The sequence below is a fragment of the Cheilinus undulatus genome, linkage group 15 (genome assembly GCF_018320785.1).
Source record: "Cheilinus undulatus linkage group 15, ASM1832078v1, whole genome shotgun sequence".
In the NCBI taxonomy this organism is placed as follows: domain Eukaryota; kingdom Metazoa; phylum Chordata; class Actinopteri; order Labriformes; family Labridae; genus Cheilinus; species Cheilinus undulatus.
The window spans coordinates 8,247,284-8,270,509 of record NC_054879.1 but is presented as its reverse complement, the minus strand read 5'-3'; the positions used below and the strand labels follow the sequence as shown (position 1 = coordinate 8,270,509).

The following is a 23,226-nucleotide window of genomic DNA, read 5'->3' as shown; positions in this document are numbered from 1 at the left end:
GAATTACTCAGCATACTCATTGACTAAAGCCTCTAAAGTCAGGCTTTTGGTTTTCTCCTGTGCTACAATACAAATGTATTTAATTCTTCTCACACTCAATGTTTTTTTTTCGCTCAGTTTTTTTCTGAAGGACTTTTCTAGATAAGGGCAGAAAATGTCAGCATTGAAATGATCATGAAACAAGTGAAACAAAATCAGTATAATCCCACACTTCAACAACCCTGTTGACAGAAAATGCTAGTAAGTGTATTTTATTTGTGTTGGACTTTTCCCAGAAGAGTGTCATAAAGTGCTTCACAACAGAAAAAATAAAATCACATTAACTCAACAAAAAAGCATCAAAAATACAAAACAACACAGAAGAAAGTGCAAATATCCAAATTAGTGTTTAGATGTGCAAAAGCAAGTTTTGAAAAGATGTGACTTACACTCCTTTAGAAAGCATCTGCAAATGCAGCAGATCATAACTGAAGTGGAAGAGAACTTGAGTTGGCGCCATAAATTGAAAACACGATCACCTTTCATTTTTGAATAAACTCGAGGGACCACAAGAAGACCCTGGCCAGCTGACCTCAGGGATTGATATAGGGATGGAGTAGGTCTAAGATATATACAGGCGTCTGCCCATGCAGGCCTTTAAAGACAAAAACAAGGGTCTTGAAATAAATGTAGTAGTTTGTAGGAAGCCAAAGTATAGAAAATAAAAAAGGAGTAATGTGAGTTGCATTACTGGACCTAGCCAGCAATATTGCAGCAGCATTTTGAACCAATTGTAACCAATTAAGGGAGGATTTATTCAAGCAGGTAAAAGTGGAAATACAAATGAATATCAAATAAATATCATAAACTCAGAAGAAATGAAGCTCAGCGTTGCTTCATGCAGGACACTGTGGTTGTACACCAAGCCATGATCAGCTGACGGCCAGCTGATCCTAATTATGTCCTCTCAGCTCCCACAGCCAATCACAGCTCTTTCTCTCTACTGGCGCTGTGTTTAACTATGACGTACTTCTCACTAATCCCTGCTTACATTAATGCTGATGCATCACGCTTAACTTCCTCCACCCCAGCCTCATCCTTTATAGCATAAAACTTGTTGAACCCTGATATTGAGACTCATGCTACTATACATTTATTTCTTTTGAACTTTATTGTATTCCTTATGCATTCTTATTAATGGATATCCATATGTGGGTTTTTAGCTGTGCGCTCTTTGGAAAGTCAAAGCATGCTGCTGGACCAACCTAACATTTTCAATAAAACGGTTAAATGTATGATGAGAGTGTTCCTGACTGAATTGAAACTTTTTTATAAACTTCAGTTGGTTACAGAGTTGTATTGTAGAAACATAAGAGGAAATTTTAGGCTCAAAGAATGTCTGTCAAACTACGTCAGAGAGGTACAAAGAGAAGAAGGAGAGCTTTGTTATCATCTGTATGTATCTATTGTTTCTGTCTCTCCGTCGAGGATCTTTACATGATAGCTTTTAAAAGAGCCAATTTTTGATAGTGTAAAACATGCTGCTGTTCATCTCAGCTGTATTCAATCACAACCAGAAGGGGGCAGTGTGCTGCCATTTTTTCTTTTGCAACCTGGCTTCAAAAGTCTCCCTCCAAAAATACAATGTAGGGTTATGATTTGTAAAGGAAAATGTGACCTCCTAATTAATATTTAGATGTTTTATTTTGAAGGCTGGACCTGATGTTCTGTGTATTTTAGCACCTTTGTTCATCTGTAAAAATTTTATGGGCATCCCTGGAGTCTGAATGATGAAGGTGGTATTTTAACCTCATGCATAACTTGTCTCTTTCTCTTCCCTTGTCCCTCTCTGTGACCAGTGTATCCGAGGGAGAAAAGCCTCACTGGAGGAGTTACAGACAGTCCACTCTGAAGCCCACGTCCTGCTGTATGGAACCAACCCACTGAGGCAGAAACTTGACTGTAAGACAACAAACATGGAGAAACACTCATGCCAAATTGTACCCTATGTGGCTGCTGCAGTTGTGATTTGTCATCTTCTTGTATGCTAATACGTGAAATCTTTTGCAGTAACATGGAAGAGTGTTGATATAAAAACAGAACTGAGGTGTTTCAAAGATTCAGCACACAATTGCATTCCAAAAGGACAAAATACATTCCAGTTTACACACATGCAACATAAAGTCTGAATGAATTTGTTAAGACTGCATTACAGACATGAAAGTGTCCTACATGTGAATCTGCTGCGTCTGTTAAAGGAATCAGTTTTAATGCCTAAACCTCGTCATAACAAAAGGTCCAATCTAATAAAGTCTTGGAGGTGTTACGATAAGGTGAAGACCTGCTGACGCCTGTTAACTCGAAGTCGCACAGGCTGCTTAGTCACTTAGTTCTGAGCTTTGTGGCTTAAAATGCAGCTGCAGCCAAGGCAAGCTCCCTCCAAGTGTGTGTGGGGGTGTGGGTGTGTGTGTGTGTGTGTGTGTGTGTGTTTCAGCGCATGTGCACAAACCAAAGGGGCAAACCCCAGTGGTCATCTTAGCTTTCATTCCAGTGGAGACATAAATTCCTCTTATTATTACAGCTTCCACTGGAGAATTACCGGATACTCCTGCGTAAGGGTCAGTGTACAGGTGGAGGAGGAAAGCAGGTGAAATGCAAAATATTAGATGCACAGTAAGAAGTGTAGCTAGTTAGGAATTAAAATATTCATAAACACTATTGTAAATATTTGACTAGGCAGCTATGGAACAGTGGTTGAGAGGCTTTTCTTTCACCTGGAAGGTCAAGGGTTTGATCCCCATCTCCTGCAGCCACATGTCAGTGTGTCAAAGGTTCTTGGGTAGGGGTTTTCAAAGTGTGGGAAAGTGAGGTTCCCCTAAAAGAGCATAATGTGTGGAAACACATACGTCGATTTGGTAAGATTTCTTTTAGACTTTAATCTGCAACTTTTTTAACATCTATATTTTTATTTCAACTTTTCTTAGATTTAAAACGAAACAACAAATAGTCTCAAGAATTTACCATCTAAAATCACATTGTAAGGTCAATTCAAGCAGCCCAATTAAATCATATTCCAAAACATCTTGCTCTCCCAACATCGAGCAGAAGAAACTTTCATTTATAAGCAGTAATGACTTGCCGATAAAGCCTAGTTTCTGTCCGTGCATCTGAATTACATGGAGCGATGAGTCTACATACATGCAGTTGATGCAGAGTTGTACTGTAGAAAGAACTGACTGTATCTCAATCTTTACCTGAAGCCCTGACCGGAACTTGCTTTTGCTCATGCTGTCTTGCCAATCGTCACAATTGCTTTTTTTCTGAGACTGTGATTTACCCATAGATAGAAACTCTTGTGGCTTGCTTGACAAACTTGGGTGCTCACTCTTGATACGAAGCCAGACTTACATGGCCTCATTACATGCATCTCTAGTGCAAATTACACATTGTGGTTGTGGAGCATCATCAGCACAAATTCAGAAAAATCCAAACTTGAAATAGTCATGGTCATACTTTTAATACTCTTTCTGTATCCACTCACTCTAGTCTGTCTTCTCTCTCTCAGAAGTTAGCTTAGCAGATGCCTTTTTATGTGATTTTTCACACTTTGCCTTCCCTGAAGTCCTCTTGCGCCCCCTGAAGGAACTAATCTCACATGGCAAGACACTGAACCCCAAACTGGCCCTAATGCTGCATCAGTGGTGTGAGGATGTGTAAGAATGAGTCTGGTTAATACTAATAATCATTTAATATTGTGCCATATGCCCACCTGATAAAATTGTCATCAACTTAAAGTGTTTGTTTCTTTTTGTTGAACATGAGTAATTTTAGCAAATTAACATGCAACCAAATATACTTGAAGACCCTAACTTTGCAACAAGAGTGCCATAGTCTTCCCAGTTTACTTGTAATCCACTATCGTACACATAAGACTCTAAGATAATCCACGTATTAACAGTGATCTGGCATTAGTTTAATGTTTTTTTTAAATCAGGGTTGCACAATATTGGATTTTGCTGATATCTGATGCCAGTATTTCCAAAGTCATTACAGCCAATACTCATATCAATGCAATAAATTTAGTTTATTTAGTTTATTTATTTATCAAGGGACAGTGTGCAATGACATTGATCTTTCATACCTAGTGATTTTTGGCCTTTGGAGCCTGTCCCTATCAGCATTTTATCTTATCAATAATCTGTCAAATTAAATAATAAAACAATGTGCTACTTTGGTTCCACTGCAAAGTGTGTCTTCCACACTAAATGTCCTGTTTGCAAACTAGTTCCATTTGGCTTGATGTCACATGACTTTGAGCAAATCAGCACTTTAGCCTGCGGGCCACTGACACAAACTGTTTGTCAAAGCCAGAGAAGGATCCTCGAACAGATGTTTTTGAAGGAAACTATGCCATCAACTACCATTGGAGGTCTGTTCCAGTGTTTAGGATCCTCAAAATGTTTCCAAGGACTGAATCCTTCAAACAGAGGATTTCCAGGGTTGAACATATGCACACTCCACTCACAGGAATTACCCACAATCCAATGCACAATGTTTTCCTTCTCTTCAAAAAAAGGAATTAGGACGAAGCCAGGTCCTCAGCCATTTAATACACTTTTATATGTCCCGTTTCCACCGTAAATATGTTATCATCATTATTTTATGGAATCAAAGTAAAGCTGGATGGATAAAAGTTGCACCGTAGAATATGATTATATTAGCCTTTATGATTATGTCGTATGCTGAATATGATTATAAGATCATATTATTATATATGTTATGATTATATGATGATGTGATAGCATACAAGAGGCCATTGGTTAAAAGTTGTACAAGTTGCTGTTAGTCCCCCTCCCTTTTTGACTTCTGCTGCTGCCGTGTATGTGGGCACTACCATTCCTATGATGCAATCACACACACTCATGCCTGCTCCAAATGTGTGTTCAAGAGTTGCCAGGGAGGACTCTGGCCTCGCCTCTGAGGGACCTGACTAAGGAGGAAGGACCCTGGACTTTGAGGAACAGCTACAGTGATTTTATGGCATCACCTCCTGTTTTCCTGCTGCTGCTCCATGCTGTTTCTAATGTTAATTGAGAAACGAAATTGTTTATTATCCTTCGTGTTTTGATAATGCAATTTCACTTTTTCCAAATTAAGTACATTTTCTATTTCATGAAAAATGCATATCGGTTCCAAATATGGAATTCCAACTACTAATAATCGTTAGTGGTATCTGGCCTGGACCCTGTATCAGTCGACCCTTAGTTCAGACCTATAACTTCAGTCTTTAAAACATGTTTCTGAGGTTTAAGAATGAACACGGAAACAAATTTCAGTCCTTTAAACACACTGTAAAGTTTAAGAAATGAGGATGGACAAAGAAAAAGACTTCCACTAACATAGGTCTGTCCTGCCTAAAACTTCAGGAACTTATTTGTTTGGCTGATATTTACAGCTAAAATAAATGTATATTTAGTGCCAATATATCGGTTGTAAATATCAGCAAAAAAATGTTGAATCTGATGATATTCCAACAATATTGTGCATCCCTAAAAAATGTGGGTTTGTTCCTTCAAAACAATTTTTAACAAATGCATCAAGTTTGTCAAAAAATAGATTTCAACATCTGCAGAGGAAAAAGCTGTTTCACATCAAAGTTTTGTGTGCAGCTTCAACAAACAATAAAAATAAAGGTGAAGTCATTTAGTGGTGATTGTTACTTCCAGATGAGCTGGATTTATTTGCTCTCCCATAAGAAAAGAAAAGTTCATTCATTTCCATTTCCTGTTTTATAAACTGATCACACCAGCCTTAAATCTCGACCCACCCTAAAATAGGAGCGGTTCTGATTATCAGGGAAATGGGATATGTTTTTCTTCTTCACCTTGCCCAATTAAAGCGTGCCCCTGTGTACCGTCACTGTTCCATTAGGTCAGAAAGTCAAATGAGCAGTTTCAGGGGTCGTGAACTCGTTTGTGTTTGTGAGTTCAAAAAGTTGCCTCTTCACCTGGTTAACTTTTGCTCTCTCTTTCTCTTATTAATTCTGAATTTTCTTTGTGTCTCAGGTTCAGTGAGCCCCATGTTTGTGAGGTTACCGTGCGGAGGAATTGGGGTGAGTTGCTCATTTTCTGTTCTCAGAGTTTAGTCATCTCAGAAATATTCTCTCCATAATTAAGCATTTGTAATTTGTGTTCCTGATATATTACTTAGAAAGTCACGCTTGTTTATTCAGTGGAAAATTGTTGTAACAGACTATTAGGATTTTACAACATTGTGCTAATCTAATCAATATCCATATGGCACCGCTCCACCTGACTTTACAAAGCAATGGTATCATCTCAGCATCATGAAATAGTGGTATCATGACTGAGGTTCCCTTTGCGTACTCGCTCTCTGCCTCCTGCTTAAATAATGCTCTCATTTGTTCTGGTTCTACCAAACAATCACACACACACAGATGTAGCACGCACACACCAATCACACACACACAAACACCAGGACCAGAGGCAACAAAAGCTGTTGCCTGCCTTTCCGCCGCGTTTGTAATTATAACCAGATGTTTCTCTGGCATGAGAGCTGTGTGTTATTGTGTGTGTGCGTTGAAAGGTGGGGGGTATGTTGTGTTTGTGTGTAAAGCAGCGTGTTTGAGGATGTTTGTGTGTTAATGCAATCATTTAGACGGTTACTCAAAGTTTGAAGCGCTGCTTTTTGAAACGGAAACGTCTCACACCTGTCTGTATGTCTGCACTTTGCTGTTTCTGTGTTGTTGTTTTCTTCTTTTCTATAAACTCTAGGAAGATAACAACAGTCATTTTGACTGTTTTCACATTTGTAATACCTTTAACTTTGCCAAATTAAACATTACAATATTGCTGGGTCTTGAATTTTCATAAAAGTGTATTTTAACTTTAAATGTTGTTTTAACAAACTGCACAAAGGCAATGAAAATATGATCACTTCTACTTTAAAAGAGTGCAGGTACTGCATGGATTTTGCTGCACTTAAATTGATGCATTTTTCTGCAATTGCAGCTGCATCTTGGTTTCTTAAGATCATTCACTGTTTCTCACTAAGCTTCCACTGAACCAATTTTAGATGTTTTGAAGTTTAATCAAGCAAGCTAAGGAGGTTTTTGGCTGTTATTGGTCAGGATCACTGTGCTGCTCTGTGGTGCTGATCAAAGGCTAGTTTGAATGACAGTTTCAGAGGGGAACCACACTAAGGGCCTTTGCAAAACTGTTGCCTCCACCCTCCAGTGGCCAGGGGTCATCAACTACATATGCACAAGGGCCAGCTTTCATCTTGACTGATGACGCAGTGGCCGGACTTTCAAACATATCAAACTAATATAAAATAATTTTCTCTAATTAACATGTTACTGTACAAGTTTTCCTTGTTTTTTTCAAGTATTTGTATTTTAAGGCAATAGCAGTGAAATGAGTTCCTACTACCCAGACTGCAGCCACCTACACAGGCTACATATCTGAGACTGTCATGGTGTCTATCACTGGATTTGATACCAATATGCTGTGTCATGATTGGTTAGAAACACATGTAGGAAACAGGTCTTTTGCGCTGATTTTCAGGCCAGTGTTGTCAACTTAGCGACTTTGTCGCTATATATTTATTGGGTTTCCTCTAGCGACTCTTTTCAAAAAAGCGACCAGCGACAAATCTAGCAACTTTTTCTTGCGTTGTTGGAGACTTTTTGAGTCTCTGACGTGACAGCACGTATTTTTCCTTACTCTTCTCAACAAACAGCGGATGCTGCCGTGGGCCGCTCCCCTGTCCCAAAGCACTCACAGGTGGCCCAGTCCTTGTAGCAGCAGTACTTCCCAGCTGCAGTCAGAGCAGACTGCGTCCAGACCGCAAACGAATCGCCCCTCTAAGCCACCTTGATAGTTTTCTATTGTCTTTTTTTGGTCTATTTAGATTGTTACGGAGATCGTATACAAAAAAAATGTTAAAAATGTTTATGTTTTACCTTGACTTGTTGTAGGCTCCTAAGTGCATCATAGAGTTAAAAAACAAACCAAATATAAGTAAACTAGACTGAAGGGCTAAAAAAGATTTAAGAGAAATTAAGAAATTTAAGAAATCTAAAAAAAAAATTTTTAAAAATCACTCTGCCAGAGTGTTTCTTTTGGATCACTTTTGCCATTCCCAGGCCCAAATGAAGGAGGAGGGTTAGAATTGTGACATTAAAAAAACAAGAATTGATAGAAGAAAGTCCATTAGTAGTTCTAAACATATTTAGGGTTTTTTTAATCACCTTTTCTCACTCCCAATACGTTAATCCTCTCTCCAGAATACATCAGGAATATTGATCTTGTTTGGGGTTGATTTTATATCTGTGGAGACGTAATACAAAATACACCCTAAAAACCACATAATCGTATATCCTCTGCACATTTTCTGAATTTTAGTCATCTATTGGGGGTCAGATGGGAAGCTACGGGTGGCCTGATATGGCCCCCGGGCCGCCAGTTGATGATCACTGCACTACACACTTTCACTCTGTTTGCACACTCGCGTGGAGGGTCCACCACATTGAGGAGCCATCCACATGGAGACGAGTTGAGGAGTATCTGCAAAAGTTTTTATCATATCGGTGTTTCGTCCACACAGAACATTTTGGGAGCCTGATAATGCTACTTTTTGAAACTGGGTCATGAGTGAACATGTGTGTACAGCCAAGTGCATCTTTTCTAAAACAATCATGTAATAACCTTCTTAGCCCACATGCTCTAATGGATCATTATCATCTCCATGTGGACAAGGCCTGAGTACCATTGAAATCTCTGAGTGCAGAGTGAGAGTTGGTAGTTCAGCAAGTCTGCACTGATGCTGACTTAAGGCTCTTTACGCTTTACGTTTGAAGTGCACGCATGTCCGAACTGACCTTTCTGGCCATGCTCTGGCTTCATTTTTCATCACTTCTCAAAGCTTCTGTGGATACCAAATGTAGCAATGCCACCACCTATCATGAGGGAAGTGTTGAGCAATTCAGCAGTTCAATAGTTCAACCCAGAGTAGCAAAACACAACAAAGAAGAATCATTTGGAAAAGGAGGAACATAATGGATTCTTTCTGAGGAAATACCACTGAATACTGAGTGGGAAAACTAGCAGCACAGCACCCTGCCTCCTACCCAGCTTCACCTTCTTCCCCCTTTCCTTGCTCTTTCAACATCTCCATCTTTGATGTCATCCAAACCACGCAGCTTTCTTTCTCTTTCTTCTTTATTCTTTACTCCCACTGCTGCTGCCGTGGTGGGAACAAGACGAGTCCAAGCCCCGCGCCTCTCTGTTCTGCTCTTTATAATGCCAAATGAGGCTAAATTGTTGTCTTCCTGTCATGCATGCACATACAAGTCACCCACACACTCATTCACAGAGGAGGGGGGCTGAAATTAGGCTGTCAGCCTGTGGAGAGCGTTCGTTCCGTCATACCAGCACGTTCCCGCTCTTTTCTTACCTCTGACACTCACACAGACGCACACACGCTCCTTCCCTTTCACTTTTTCCTGACTTGCTTATGTGCCACTCTTGGCTTGAGGCGGCATCAGCATGGGAAATCATAAACCAGTCAGTCTCCCCATGCTGCCTTAGAACAGCCTCATTAACCTGACTTATATATGATTCAGGTTCTTACTCACTTAGCTCTTCATTCACTCACTGGACTACTACACAGTGTCTTCCACCTTCCCTCCGGTTCTCTCTAAACACTTTGCGCCATCCGTCACTCAACAAAAATGCTCTCTTTACCTCCTCTCTCCCTCCTTTTTCAGCTTTACATCTTAGGGAAATTCACCACAATTTTGTTTCATGACAGAGTCTTTCTTGGCTCAGCTTGAAAAGAGCCTTTTACGTCCCTGTGGATGTTATTATGGAGTCCTCCTCCAGCCTTGATCACTCCTGTCACTGGAGACAAGGGAAGCAGAGTGGGCTGACCAGCTGAAAAGCTGTTAAGTCACTTAACAAGCTGACTGGTTAAAGGAAGACTTGGTAAGTGCACAGGACGGCCAGTTGACCATCTGAATAGCAGTCAGTGTGAAAGTATGACTCTGACTGGCAGGTCAAAGTGAACAACACAAAGCAGAAGAAGTCCGGTATTTACTCTGAAGCTCTGGGATCGGCTGCTCGGTGTATGAGTTCAAGCACGCTGACACAGGCCTTCCTTTTCTTCTTTTCCTCTGCCAGCGTCTTCTCACTGTGTTTATCATGAGCTCCATCTGCCTGCAGTAACTGACATGCCTGACAGAGGGTGTGTATATTATCCTGTCCACAGCCCTGCTTACAATCGCTGCCATAGAAATGTTGCTCCATTTAGTTTGTATGCATGTGTGCTCACATGTATGTGTTTGGTTCAGAGGGCCAAGCATGACTCAGCATTAATCAGGCTTGACCACTAAATGTAGGATTTAAATTTAAACATACTCAAACGCTTTCAGCCAGGCATAAAAAAGTCCTAAAACCTTGGTAATAATAAGATTGATCATTATTTATAAAACATTTCTACCTATCTCACTTTTGCTGCTTCTCATTCTTCATTATTGTTTCTTATATTTAACCTGCACACACTTTACATGTCATGATACACTTCATGAATATTATACAGCTATGATACTTTTATTGGAGGCCTTTTGTGTGATTGTCTTTGCATCACAGCTTTGGAGGATTTGGTCCTGAATTTTTTTTCAGTTACAAACATGTCTTTTGCAGGTGACCATGTTGCCACACAAAGCATGCTGGGATAGAAAGCACCATGGATGAGGCTGGCCCCACCACTTTTTTTAACAGCTATAATCCCTCATTTTATTGTGATGGATGAATTTAATAATGCATCTTTATGATTATAAACATTGAAAGCTTCTACATTGATAAAGTTTTATCTTTGTCTTGTCTTTATTGTGCATTTATAGAAAATGGTAGTTTAGTTAACTTATGGAAAACCCTTCCCCATGACGATACGCTGCAATGAGGCGACTGTGGCCCTGTAGGTAGAGTTGGTTGCGCTCCATTGGAAGGTCAGGGGTTCAATCCCCAACCCCTGCAGTCACATGTTGATGTATCCCTGGGCAAGACTCTTCACCCCAATCTCCCCCATTGCTGTGTCAGGGGTGGGTGAATGTGTTTAAATGACTATTAATGAGATTAGTTTTTACTTATAGTTACTCTACATCAGGACCGCCAACAGATTTGACTGGGACTCTGAAACCCCCAGAGAAAGGGCCCTCCTCAGTTTTGATTTAATGATGATGGCAGTATATGTGTGTTGGGTCAGTAGTATTGGTGCTAGCATCCTGGCTAACAGTTCCCTCTCTTTGATGCTGAAAATTGTGTCAAGCTATTATTTGGTTCTGACATTGGAATAATTCATTTGTGCCACTTTTAAAACACTTTCACCACTTTTTTCATCCATTATTGCAACATCTTTTTGCCACTTTAACCATTTTTTGGCCTTTTCATCCATTTCAACTACTTTTTTTTTAACAACTTTTTGCCCATATTTGCAATTTTTTGCTGGTTGGTTTTTTTTTTTCTTTTTTTTTTTTTTGTTTTGCCTTTTGCCATCTTTTTTCCACTTTTTGTCTATTTTTTGCCACTTCAAGCAAATTTTTTTTTTTTTTTTACTTTTTTGCCTCTTTTATTCCGTTCTTACTTTTTTCACCCAATTCTAACTTTTTTGCCCCTTTTTTTGCCCATTTCTACATGTTTTTGCAACCTTTTGCTTACTTTAGCTGCTTTTTGCCATTTTTTCTTCCATTTTACCCATTTTTGCTGCATTTAACCCATTTTTGCTGCTTTTCATCTATTTTTGCAACTTTGAACCCATTTTGCCACTTTTCATGCATTTTTGCACTGTTTTTACCCATATTTGCCACTTTTTTTTACCTCCTCACCCCGTTTTTGTTACTCTTTTGCCAGTTTTCACCCATTTTTTCTTCTTTTTACCTTTTTTTGCCACTTTAAACCCATGTACGCCATCATTTTTGTCACCTTAACCCATTCTTGCCTCTTTTCACCAAATTTTTTTTTCATTCTTCACAATTATTTAATTATACACTATATTTCCAAAAAAGTTGTCTCAGTTTCTTCTATTTGAATTTCTAGCATCCTAACATTTCTGCACATCATTGCCTAGTTATAAAGTCTGACATTACTTTCCTAATACTTCAGTGCATCCATCCACATTGTTAACATCACTAATAAAAAGATAATTTGGTTTTAATAATAGGGGTTTACTTGTTGAAAAAGGCTGTAAATAAATTAATTTCATGTTTAGTTGGTTTGATAAGAGTAGTTATTATTCAGGTTAAAAATAGATTGTGATTTTTACAGCTTAACTTTAATATGAACTATGATTTTGCTGACCTCCATGGGCCCCCAGTTAGGCTGGACCCCAGAAAGTTCTCCCCTTTATCCCAGCTCATGGACATCCTTGCTCTCCATAGCAGCCTTTGCCATCAGTGTGTAAATGTGCAGTGACTGGATGCAATTGGGGAAGTGTAACATGCAGTTTAAAGTAGAAAGGGCTTTAAGTAGTCCAATGGCTGGCATAATACAAGCTCAAGTCCATTTGACATTTACCGTGTTTGCATGCAACATATTCTGGAAATTAGAGATGGTATCTTTAAATAGAAATCTCAAAATTATCTAAACATAATTTTGAGTATAAACACCCTAATCAGAGTTCTCCTACATCTGCCGAGTTGCTGTGTTCTTCAGAGGGCATGCCTTCTGGTCTATTACGTGCTGTTTTGACCATTTGTCTCTCTGAGTAAGCTTTTAAATATGTGTTACTGCCTCACAGATTCTCCTTCTATTGTTTTCTCTTCATGTCAGTGAAAACATGTTCCAGCAGTTTCTAAATTGCCACTTTCAAAGACCTATTTTGAGTTCTTGAAATGACACAAGCAAAAAAATTGTCCTCAAAGTTTTACAATCACTGTCACACTCACATAAACCAAACCATCAAACATCTTTGAATAAATGGAAAACAGTACAAAGTTGTAGGTTTTTTTCTGCTCTTCTTTAAAATGTGGGATAAATAACCCATGTGTGTATGTGTTCTGCAGGTGGACAGTGACACTATTTGGAATGAAGTCCATTCATCCAGCGCAGCTCGTCTGGCCGTCGGCTCCGTGGTGGAGCTCGTCTTCAAAGTAGCATCTGGAGAACTGAAGGTATGTTTGAATGTTTTGTGGAGACAAATGTCAGCAAAGTCCCAGCTGATTGCTTTGTATTGAAGTTGCAGAAGGATGTTTGTATGTGACATTTCAGTGTGTGCATTTAATAATGCTCAAGAGGGAGCTAACACGAAACAATATAACTAAATCTTTTTGGGGTTTGTTTGGGTTTTTTTGTCTGCCACACAGCTATGTGTTGTCACAGAAAGATCAAAAAAGAGCAAATGCTTTATATTGCACAGATGTTTCCCTGTGTTAATCATCCCTAATGTGAAAAAACTGGTGTACTATCCATTCAGTGCACAAAAAATCTGCAGAAAACAGTTATTTCCTTCCAGAAACATCCACCCCAAAGCCTCGTTAGCACCTTCCAGACACACATCCCCTCCCCCGTCATGCCTTGCCCACCAGCCAGCCTTCCTGTGTCTGTGGCAAAAGCCACTTACTGTTTGAACCCAGCAGGGAGGCCCAGCGCACGGGCACCGCAAACGCCAACAGTCCCCGCTAACAGGCTTGCTTTATTGGCATTTCACCACAACCACCTGCAGAGCAGCCGTGGCACTTTACGTTAGCTTAGCACCAACACACCACAGACTAATGACGTTACCGGAGGAGACAGTGCCACATAAAGCTAATGCACACATGGATTTTGGATTTGTGTGCCAGCATTTATAACCACTTCAGAGCATTGGAATTCTAACCACCAACTAATAATGGTATTATCTTTTGTATTGCACAGTTTGATTTGTAATACCAGAGCTTAAAAATGAAACCTAGTAGATCAAACACAGGAGGTGAAACACTTAAAACGTAGGTTGAAGATCACAGCTATTGACTTGCCCTCAGCTTAACCATATCTTAACACTTACACACTTTATCTACATTTCTTCACACACTTCTGCAGATACACAGTCACATGCACATACTTGAACACATGCAGACGGTCCTTTGAGGATCCTCCACAGCCAAATGACCAGATTCCACCTGCACCAGCAACTCTCTGAACTCCACAGAATACCATAAATCTGCTCCAGCTCACACGTGTGTTTCTCCATCTGTTGCTCTCTTTTCCCTCCACATTTCTATTTTAATCCATTGTTATTTTTCCTCTGCGTAGAGAAACAATCCACCTTCCCCTTGTCTCTCATTCACCAACATACATGCTGCATTATGCAGCAGGCCTTAACAGAGCGTCTTCAGACCAGCTGAGGCAGTTGTCTTTACAATAAACTCCCAACCGGCTGCTAATCCACAGCAGCTGACTCAACATCATTAGCCCGGCCTGCCTCACTCTGCATCAGCCCGAACATCTATCTAATGTCCCTACGTAGCAGTGGGAGACCCCAAAACAGTTGCTGGGAGTCCCATAGGTCTCTGCCTTAACAAAGCTCCCCTTAGCTGACCCGGTTTTAGCATCTGTTTTTGTGTGTGTGCATGCACACTTTTGGATGACTGTGCACCGTAACACTATTAGAGATATGGTGACATTTTATTGGAATAATACTCAAGAAAGGGAGATTCAGTTTTAAACAAGACTCATTGTAGAGGCTAGATCATGAAGTTGAATTAAGGGCTTCTTAATATTTTAAAAGCAAGGGAAAACTAGAGCATTACCTGACACATCTTTTTAACCCTTTGCTATTTGTTGCCATTTGTCTCACCTGGACTTATTGTCATAAAAATATTGTAAAACATCAACCCTGTGGTGCACAGTCAAGCTCTAAACATCTTTTTTTTAAAGACAACATGGGCTTTAAGAATATATGTGCTGCAGTTATGTCTCCTGAATTTTGAACAAATTATATTGACTATAAAGACAAAAGATAAACTAGTTGTAAATTAAAACTCAAATATTTTTATGTGTGATAGACACTAAGCAGTAATGACAAAGGGTCATTTTTGCACAGATTTGTTCTCCTATCTCTTTGAGACCAACAAGTAAAAAAATTAGGGATGCACGATATTGGATTTTTGCCGATATCCGATATGCCGATATTTTGAAACAAATTTTGGCCGATACCAATATTTAATTACATTTTTTCCACTGTTATAAACACCAATTCTATCATGGACTAAAATTTTTCTTTTAAAATATTAGTAGTCTGTTTTTGTACAAACTGACAAAACATTTGATTTTTATCAGAACTGAAGGATATATTGTTTTTTTTTTTTCAAATACAGGCATACATTAATGACAAACTTACAGTAATGTCTTTGGGTTACATGTGTATTACATGCTTACATGTATTTTTAACAGTCCAGCCTAAGTCATCTGCATTTTTGAGGGCAATAAGCAGCAGCAAAATAACCTGCTGACACTGAGCTCCACAGTGCAAAAAAGAAATAGCTTATAAATTTAGACGGACTCTCTTTATTACTCAGTCAGTTTGCAGGATGGCTCCCTGACATACTCCTGACAAAGGGCTTTAAATAACAAAAACACAGATTCTTAAATGCAAAAAAACTAGCTATGGGTCAGAGCTTAAATATGATTCTTTATTTCTGAGACTCAAGATGCACAGAAATAAAACTTCACCTAAAGTAGTTCTCCTGATTCTGCTTTAAACAGCACAAACTAACTAAGAAACCAAGTTTAATGGGCATTTCTCTATAAACAGCTCTGTAACAACACAGTGACACAAACATCTCCAATGCTGGACACACCTTCGTGCACCTTCGAGTGTGCACAGGAGACGGCACACAGAAGTCCGTCATTGCTTTTGCCGTGTTTCGCGCATGTCATGTAGGACGACATGCACGTTGTTTTTAATCTCCATCTAAACATGTTATCAAAAGCGGCTGCAGCTGCGGCTGCTGAGTGAGCACTCCTGTGAGTGTAGGACAGACTTTTTAAGAGTAAGATCTTCATCTATCCACGGAGACAGTGAGGCTAAACGTGCTAACAGGACGGACACTTGATGTCCTTATACCCGTGGTGAAGCTAATATGTTTAGCTTTAACGAGGAGCTTCTCTACGTGACTGGAAACGAAGTTTTGCAGTTCAGGGAAAGCTATAAGCTGCTGAGTAAAACATAGCGGGGCTTTAAATGCATCACGAGCCGGTATATCCCACCACGCTGAAAGGCTGATTATCAAGAGCTATAAATTCAGTAATTTTCCTGTTCAGCTCCTTACCTTTGGGTGGTCACTGCTGTATTTTTTAGCTTTGTTGAATGACTGACATAGAGGCTGCTGCCGAGTTTTCCCTGGCACGAAGTTTTGCCATTCTTTATAGTCCTTGTAGTCATCAGGTTGGCGTTTTTTAGATGCAAAATTAAACTGGTGGTGTTAAAGGCCTGTTGTCGAGCTCCTCCACGCATCTGATGTACTTAACAAGCGATGCAAACAGCTACTTTGCTGTCTTGTTCCCACACCTCAGACTTCTCCCACACAGCTGACATGTTGAGTTTGTTGTTGTTTGCGCATGTCCGGCGACATCGCGTGCACTTAATTATGACGTCATGTTATCAGCCGTACACATCGGCATAAATTTTACTATCGGCCGATACCGATATTTAACTTTTTAAGCTATTATCGGCCGATACCGATATACTACCGATAATATCGTGCATCCCTAAAAAACATATCATTCTGTGAGAAAACATCTTTAGAATATTCACATTTACACAATAAAAGTCCTTGCGCTTCTTTATAGCTTCTGTCTGCAGTGTCACAGAGGGCCACATTACGGGCTCTCTGTCTCTCTTTCTCTCCATTATGTGCTATTCAGGCCCTCTCCTTCAGGATCTAGGTGTACAGACATGCGCAGTAATTAAAGCATGGTGGGCCAGTGGAATAGCCTGCCATTGGTTGTCACAGCCCATGTAAGGAATAAGAGCATTCCCTTCACTTCACTTCCCTCTTTCCAATGTGGCCCCGCCCCCATTAGGGGAAAAACAAGCCCTTAAATCGAATGGCAGTAGGTTAGAAAACAGCGTTGACAACAGGATTAAAAGCCATTTTGTTGTGTTTTGTGCCTTAAACAATTAAAAGCCATAATTTAAGACATGTTTTGTTATTTTACAAATGATGAAAGGGTGTCAAAGAAGAGTTCTGTGTCTTTTGGCTGAAAGTAGAGAAGACTGAAGCAGGCAAATGTTGGACCAACGCTGTGTTCTTAATGACTTGAAGCTAGTGGTTGCTCTGTGACAGCAGGCATTGTAGTCGGCCTGCAGCTTTTTCACACATTCACTAACTTTTTAATCACATTCAGGTGTTAATATCAAACACACATAAGGTTTGTGATGTCAGTTTATGACATCTCCAGTCACAAAATGGGACTGTTTGTTCAGTTTGATGAAGAGAGTCTGATCAGACACTCTTCTAGGTCTATAATTTTGTTTATTTCCTGTTGCTACGATGCAAGTATTTTTTCAGAAATTTCCTACATTGTACATTTATCTCACTGGCCATTAGATTTTAGCTCCCAGTAACTGTTTAGCCATACGGTTTTCATATTTTAAGCTTTTAAATCCCTATTAACCCAGTCTTTCCCATTGACTGCCGTTCATTTTATGGAATATTTTCACCCCAAAAGGGAAGGAGCCGGCGTTGATAGGGCAAAGCTCTCAGATAGTTGCTCTTATCAATAACCAATGTGGGAAACCACTATGGTGGCTAATGCTAAGCTAGCAGCAGAAACCATCAACGCTGGATTGAAAATGGATGTTAAGACATCCAATATCAGAGTTAGTGGTGTGGATTTGTTCTCTAAAAGCCCAGCAAAGTCAGTCAAGTTCCAGGCTCACTAGAAAAGCTTCCTTAAGGGCTGCGAAGGCACGGATACGGTCATTACAACTACATAATGCCAGGCTGCAAGAGGGAAAAAATAAGTTGGCTCTGATTTATGGTTCAAATGTTATTTAACTTTATATAACCCGTGTCACCTCTTTTTGTTAACAACAACGCCAGTCCCAGAGAGTTAAAGACAAAAGAAAGCATCAGTAGATCAGAGTCAGCATGATTCTATCAGAACTTTCAAGCGTCCATGGACTGTTGTGGTTTCTGAACAGTGGCTGTTTAATTTTTATGTTACATGTGACTTTTTTGTGTGTCTTTACAGAATGGTTTTGCTGTAGTTCGACCACCAGGACACCATGCAGAGGAGAGCACACCAATGTAAGTTAAAAGAACTAATTCAACTGAGAGAGGCAGATCAGATCTAACAAAGTTTATAGCAGCTTTTTGGGCAAATTTTTCAGTCTTTATTTTCTCCTATTTTTTCCTCGTGTAATGTCTTACTGTCTACTTTCCTTGCTCCATTTTCAGGGGTTTCTGTTACTTTAACTCAGTCGCCATAGCCGTCAAGCTCCTGCAGCAGAGGCTCAATGTCAGCAAAATCCTCATTGTAGACTGGGTGAGTAACTCTCACAGCCTAGTGGGTTGCTAAGTGCAAACATATTTCTATTTATTTTAATTGTTAATTTAATGAGAAAAGTGCATATATGCAACACAAATCAATATGAATATGACAGAATTTCCACAATAGCTATATGTCATCCAAAGGTTTTCAACCCTGTCTTTCTCTGGCAACTTAGAGCAGTGGTTCTCAAGTAGTCAGGCATCAGGGATCCCAGATTCTCTCATCCAGCTGCTGTCTACTGTATATTCTGGTACAGAGAGTGCTTTATGACTTCTTCCCAGTTGATACTGGGGTGAGGCAGGGGTGCGTCTTAGCGCCAAGGCATTCCTAAATGATACACCTAGAGTGTCATTTAGCAATGTCTAGATCACTGATCTGGGCTTTGCTGATGATGCTGTTATCCTTGTGGAGACTTCAGATGTTCCTGTGGAGGCTCCGAAGTAAGGAGGCTGAAGCGTTGGGAATGCTTATCTCTAGGCCCAAAATAAAGATCCAGGAATGCCTTGGAGGCTGCCATTGAATCTGTGTCTGTAAATGCTGAGAGCATGGAAGTTGTAGTGGAAGTTGTAGAGCAGTTCTCCTACCTTGCCGGTGTAACCGATTGAATGTGAGGCTGAGCTCAACTGCAGCCAGGAGCGATGGGTTCTCAGAGCAAGACAGTGTGACATTCCCAGTATCTGAGCAAGCAAATGAAAGTCAGACTCTTTCTATCCTTGTTCCTCCCAGTCTTACTATACTCTTATGAGGCTCTTCAGCGCATCTTTGGATATTGTTGGCAAGACAGTGTGTCTAATGCTCGGAGGAGCAGTTTAGGAAGCTGCTGGGTATGGGAACGGCAGCTTTTAAGGACACCCAGCGCACTTTCCTGGGCCTGACTTATCTCACCACATACTGGGTGCCCAGGACATTGGGCTGGTCCAGATGCGAAGGGCAGAGCAATACAGGACCAAGGTCGACAAACCGGCATGTGCTCCCATGCCTGACCTGACAGCAAGAATACAAGATTTGTGTTAACTTTTTTTGGTGACTGAAGACTCCTCGTGTCCTCCTCCAACATGGAGATTCATGATAAAACATTATTAGCTTGATTTTGTGACTCTCATTGCAATATCTCTTAAAGGCACACTGTCTGGTCACTCAGGAGAGCTGATGACTTTAGTCGATTTCCCCTTGAATTTGCTGACTGTTGGGATTTTTAAAAAAAAAGAAAAAACATAAACAGGTGCAGCATAAATATTAAAATCCACTCCGTACGTTCTGTCTTGTTCTTTGTTTTTCTACATGAGAAGTGAGGAACAGAGTTAGGCTGCAAAATATGAACATTCAGACCCAGGAAGAACAGTTTGTGCCGTTAAGGTCACAACAGTTCAGATGAAAAGAGCATAATTAAAACACTGCAACAGACACAAACTATAAACTGGGCTTGTCATGAGAGGCAGAACAAGGCTTAAAATATTGTCTATTCAGGTCAGACACTGTCCTTTTTCAAAAGCGAGACAGAGTAATTTATAAGAAGGTATGACAAAGCCTGGGCCATGTCTAGGAGCACTGGACTGGTCATAGCCATTCCTAAAAGCCTTTGAAGGGCCTTTTCATTTCCTCTCTGTCTGTCACAGGGGGACTTTTAGTGCAGCCAGCGAGCTCATTGTCATGCCGCTCAGCCTACAGCCGACAGGGACGTTTTTAGGATGAGTGTATTAAAGCATTCTTGGGACACAGACAATGAGGTCATTTAATTGATGTCATGTTGTTGACAAAAGTGTAACGATTGAAGTTTATTGAACCCTGCTTACATTTCTTTTTACATCATGGCAGAGTTTTTTCTTTGATTCATTCATCTTTTTGTTAACATGACTAGACTTCTATCACACTAACTGTAAATTCTGGTGTCTAAGTCAGACTCTTAATCCCAATTTTATCTAATGCTGGCTGCAGTTTATAAACCAATGTGGATAATATACCAGCATCAAGTGCTGAGACGTGTTACATCATTGCTGCAAGTGCATGCAGCTGCGACTGTCAGACACTGTATGATTACTCACACTGTTCGACGTGAACTACAGCGCTCAAAACATGCTTGGATACATGACACGGATCAGATTGGCTGGGTTTTACACCACTTTTTAACCACTTTTCTCCTTTGTAAGGTCATGAAGGTGCATTTAAAGAAAACTGGAAATAAACTGTTGGATAAATTAACCTTGTGGAGCGTTGGCTGGAGTGAAAAAACTCAGGGCAACAAGGGCAACAAGTGCCAGGCAGAGGGCAGAGTGACTCACTGTGAGTCTGTCTGATAACAGACACTACAGGCTGAAAGCTTAACTGCAGATTATACTGCACAGCATAGACAGTTGTATCGCATGAGGAGTTTTTGTCTGGGGAAACTAATCCAAAGTGCAAAATCAACTGCATTGTGCACTGACAAGATCAACCCATCTTGGTTCTTTTCCCAAACAATGCCCACCCTTCCCCATTTTGGGTAAAAACGCTCCATCAGAATGAATGGCAGTTATGGGAAAGATCGGGTCCTTTCACGATTTAAAGCTTAAAATATGAAAACTATCCGCTTTAAGACTAGAATTGCTGGGGATCTCTGTATAGCTAAAAGAGCCAGGGGGGTCAAAAGCCCCTATTATTAGAGTGCATTGATTGTCATTAGTAGCACAGATCAAGAAAAATTATCTTACCAGAGATAAAAGAACAGTTTATAAACCACAGATGGAGACCTGGATCACTGGCAGATGATGATCTGTCACATCCATAAATTGTCTTTAAACCGGTCAGTCAGACCTGAAACTTCCCCAACATCAGATTCTTCTTCACTTAAAGCCCTGAGCAGATCTACAGACACTTCAAAATAATTCCTCTGGGGCTGGGCAATATGGCCAAAAAATCAAACCTCCGATTTCCTTTTAAAAATTCCATTTATGATTGTAAACGATTTTTCTTATCCTTGTTTACAAAATACAAATGGCAAAGAAATTAATCAAAGCAGATTTTTCTTTTATAGGGTTGAATGAATTAAATGAATTAAATTTAACAACTGAATTACCCTCTTGGGTTAAAGTGCAAGCTGGGATTTGCTCTCAGAAAGTGCACTTAAATGGTTTACTGCAAGGAGAGTTGTTTACATCAACACAGAGAAGGTTATGAACCACCCACAAAAGCCGAATGGATAATGATTATAAAGGAATTGGATGTTATGACATTAACCATGGCCCAATGAGAGCCATGGTTAATGCATTACATAAAGTCATCCATGAAAAAGCATTGGCTTACTTTCTAGGAATCCTCATGAAATGCAGTTTCTGTTTAAAGACTCAATTCAAAGCATCAAGTAAGCCACAGAACCAGACATTTCAGGGGTCAGGATTGGGGGGGTGGAGATGTAGTGGTGCATTTTGGTGTGAGAATGCACAGCTGATTGCAGAGAATAACCATGCTGGATCACAAATAAGCTGCAAAAACTTGAATGAGATACAATAAAAGAACAAAAGCTTGTTGTAATTCACACTTCAGTCTTTGATCCAACATTTCTACGGCAATAACAGACATTTCATGTCTTGTCATCGGAGCTCTATCATGGCAGCCACTGGGACAAGACACATCCTGTTACAAGTATAAAAACTGAGAATTTCTCTGGATTTGAAAATTTTTGCAAATATTTGAGTCAACATAAGTGGTCAAATTAAAGATTTACAACATAGACAGTTATAAAACTTGTAGACCTTTGTGCATATTATAACTTTAACAGTAATGTTTACCCTCTCTCTTTACTCTTCTCCACCTTTTTTAGGATGTTCATCATGGTAATGGCACGCAGCAGGCCTTCTACACAGACCCTAGTGTCCTCTACCTGTCTCTGCACCGCTACGATGATGGGAACTTCTTTCCTGGCAGTGGAGCTCCTGATGAGGTCTGAAGTAGTCTGTCTCTCTACTGAACTGTCAACTCATTTGTCTAAATTTACTCAAAGTGACCTGTGCATGTTTGCTTGTGTTTATTGTAGGTGGGAAGTGGAGCAGGTGTAGGCTTCAATGTGAACATGGCCTTTACTGGTGGACTGGAACCTCCCATGGGGGATGCAGAATACCTGGCTGCTTTTAGGTAAGACAATGACAACACCTGCTACTTCATAGGGAACATGTGACTGAATGGTTACAGCAGATTTCATCGGAAAGTGTCTTAGAGGGAAAGCAGAGCGGAGTTTGACAGTGATCTATTGGGGGCTGTTCTGTAGGTAGGGGCTCCTCCTCATACCACGTCTGATTTCAATTAGGTGCACTTTCTCTGACTATTTTTAACCTGTTACCCAGACACAGACGGCTTGAAAGACCTACAAGTGTATAGGCATGGACTCACCACAGACATGTACACGTCTGACACACGTAGGATCGTACAGCTGGTGAAGAGCAGGTCTGGATTGGTTCCAGTGCTCTTTGAAGATGAGCTCACGTTAGAGTCCGTGTGTCCATCTGGCCTGGGCTGAGCACATCAAACTGACAGGTCACTGTCCTCTGGCAGCTTACGGCACGCAAAACCCCGGAAGCACACCTTTCCCCATTAATGCACCCCAGACCTCCCCACTTTTCTGTCGTTTCCCCATCCTCATACTCCTCTTTCTACCATTGTGGACTAATGTACTGTTGACAACCACAAAATGTGTATTTATTATCCGATGGGCATTATTGTT

General features: G+C 40.2%; 1 protein-coding gene across 2 annotated transcripts in view; it reads left to right on the top strand.

The window, feature by feature from the left end:
* Window positions 1-23,226, top strand: part of hdac4 (histone deacetylase 4) — a 244,157-nt gene that overhangs the window by 184,531 nt on the left and 36,400 nt on the right. For both annotated transcript variants that reach the window (XM_041806611.1, XM_041806612.1), the window contains 7 exons: window positions 1,839-1,941; window positions 6,045-6,091; window positions 13,061-13,168; window positions 18,234-18,289; window positions 18,440-18,527; window positions 22,330-22,449; window positions 22,543-22,640. In XM_041806611.1, the coding sequence (XP_041662545.1) occupies window positions 1,839-1,941; window positions 6,045-6,091; window positions 13,061-13,168; window positions 18,234-18,289; window positions 18,440-18,527; window positions 22,330-22,449; window positions 22,543-22,640 (620 nt within the window). The remainder of the gene's footprint in view (window positions 1-1,838; window positions 1,942-6,044; window positions 6,092-13,060; window positions 13,169-18,233; window positions 18,290-18,439; window positions 18,528-22,329; window positions 22,450-22,542; window positions 22,641-23,226) is intronic.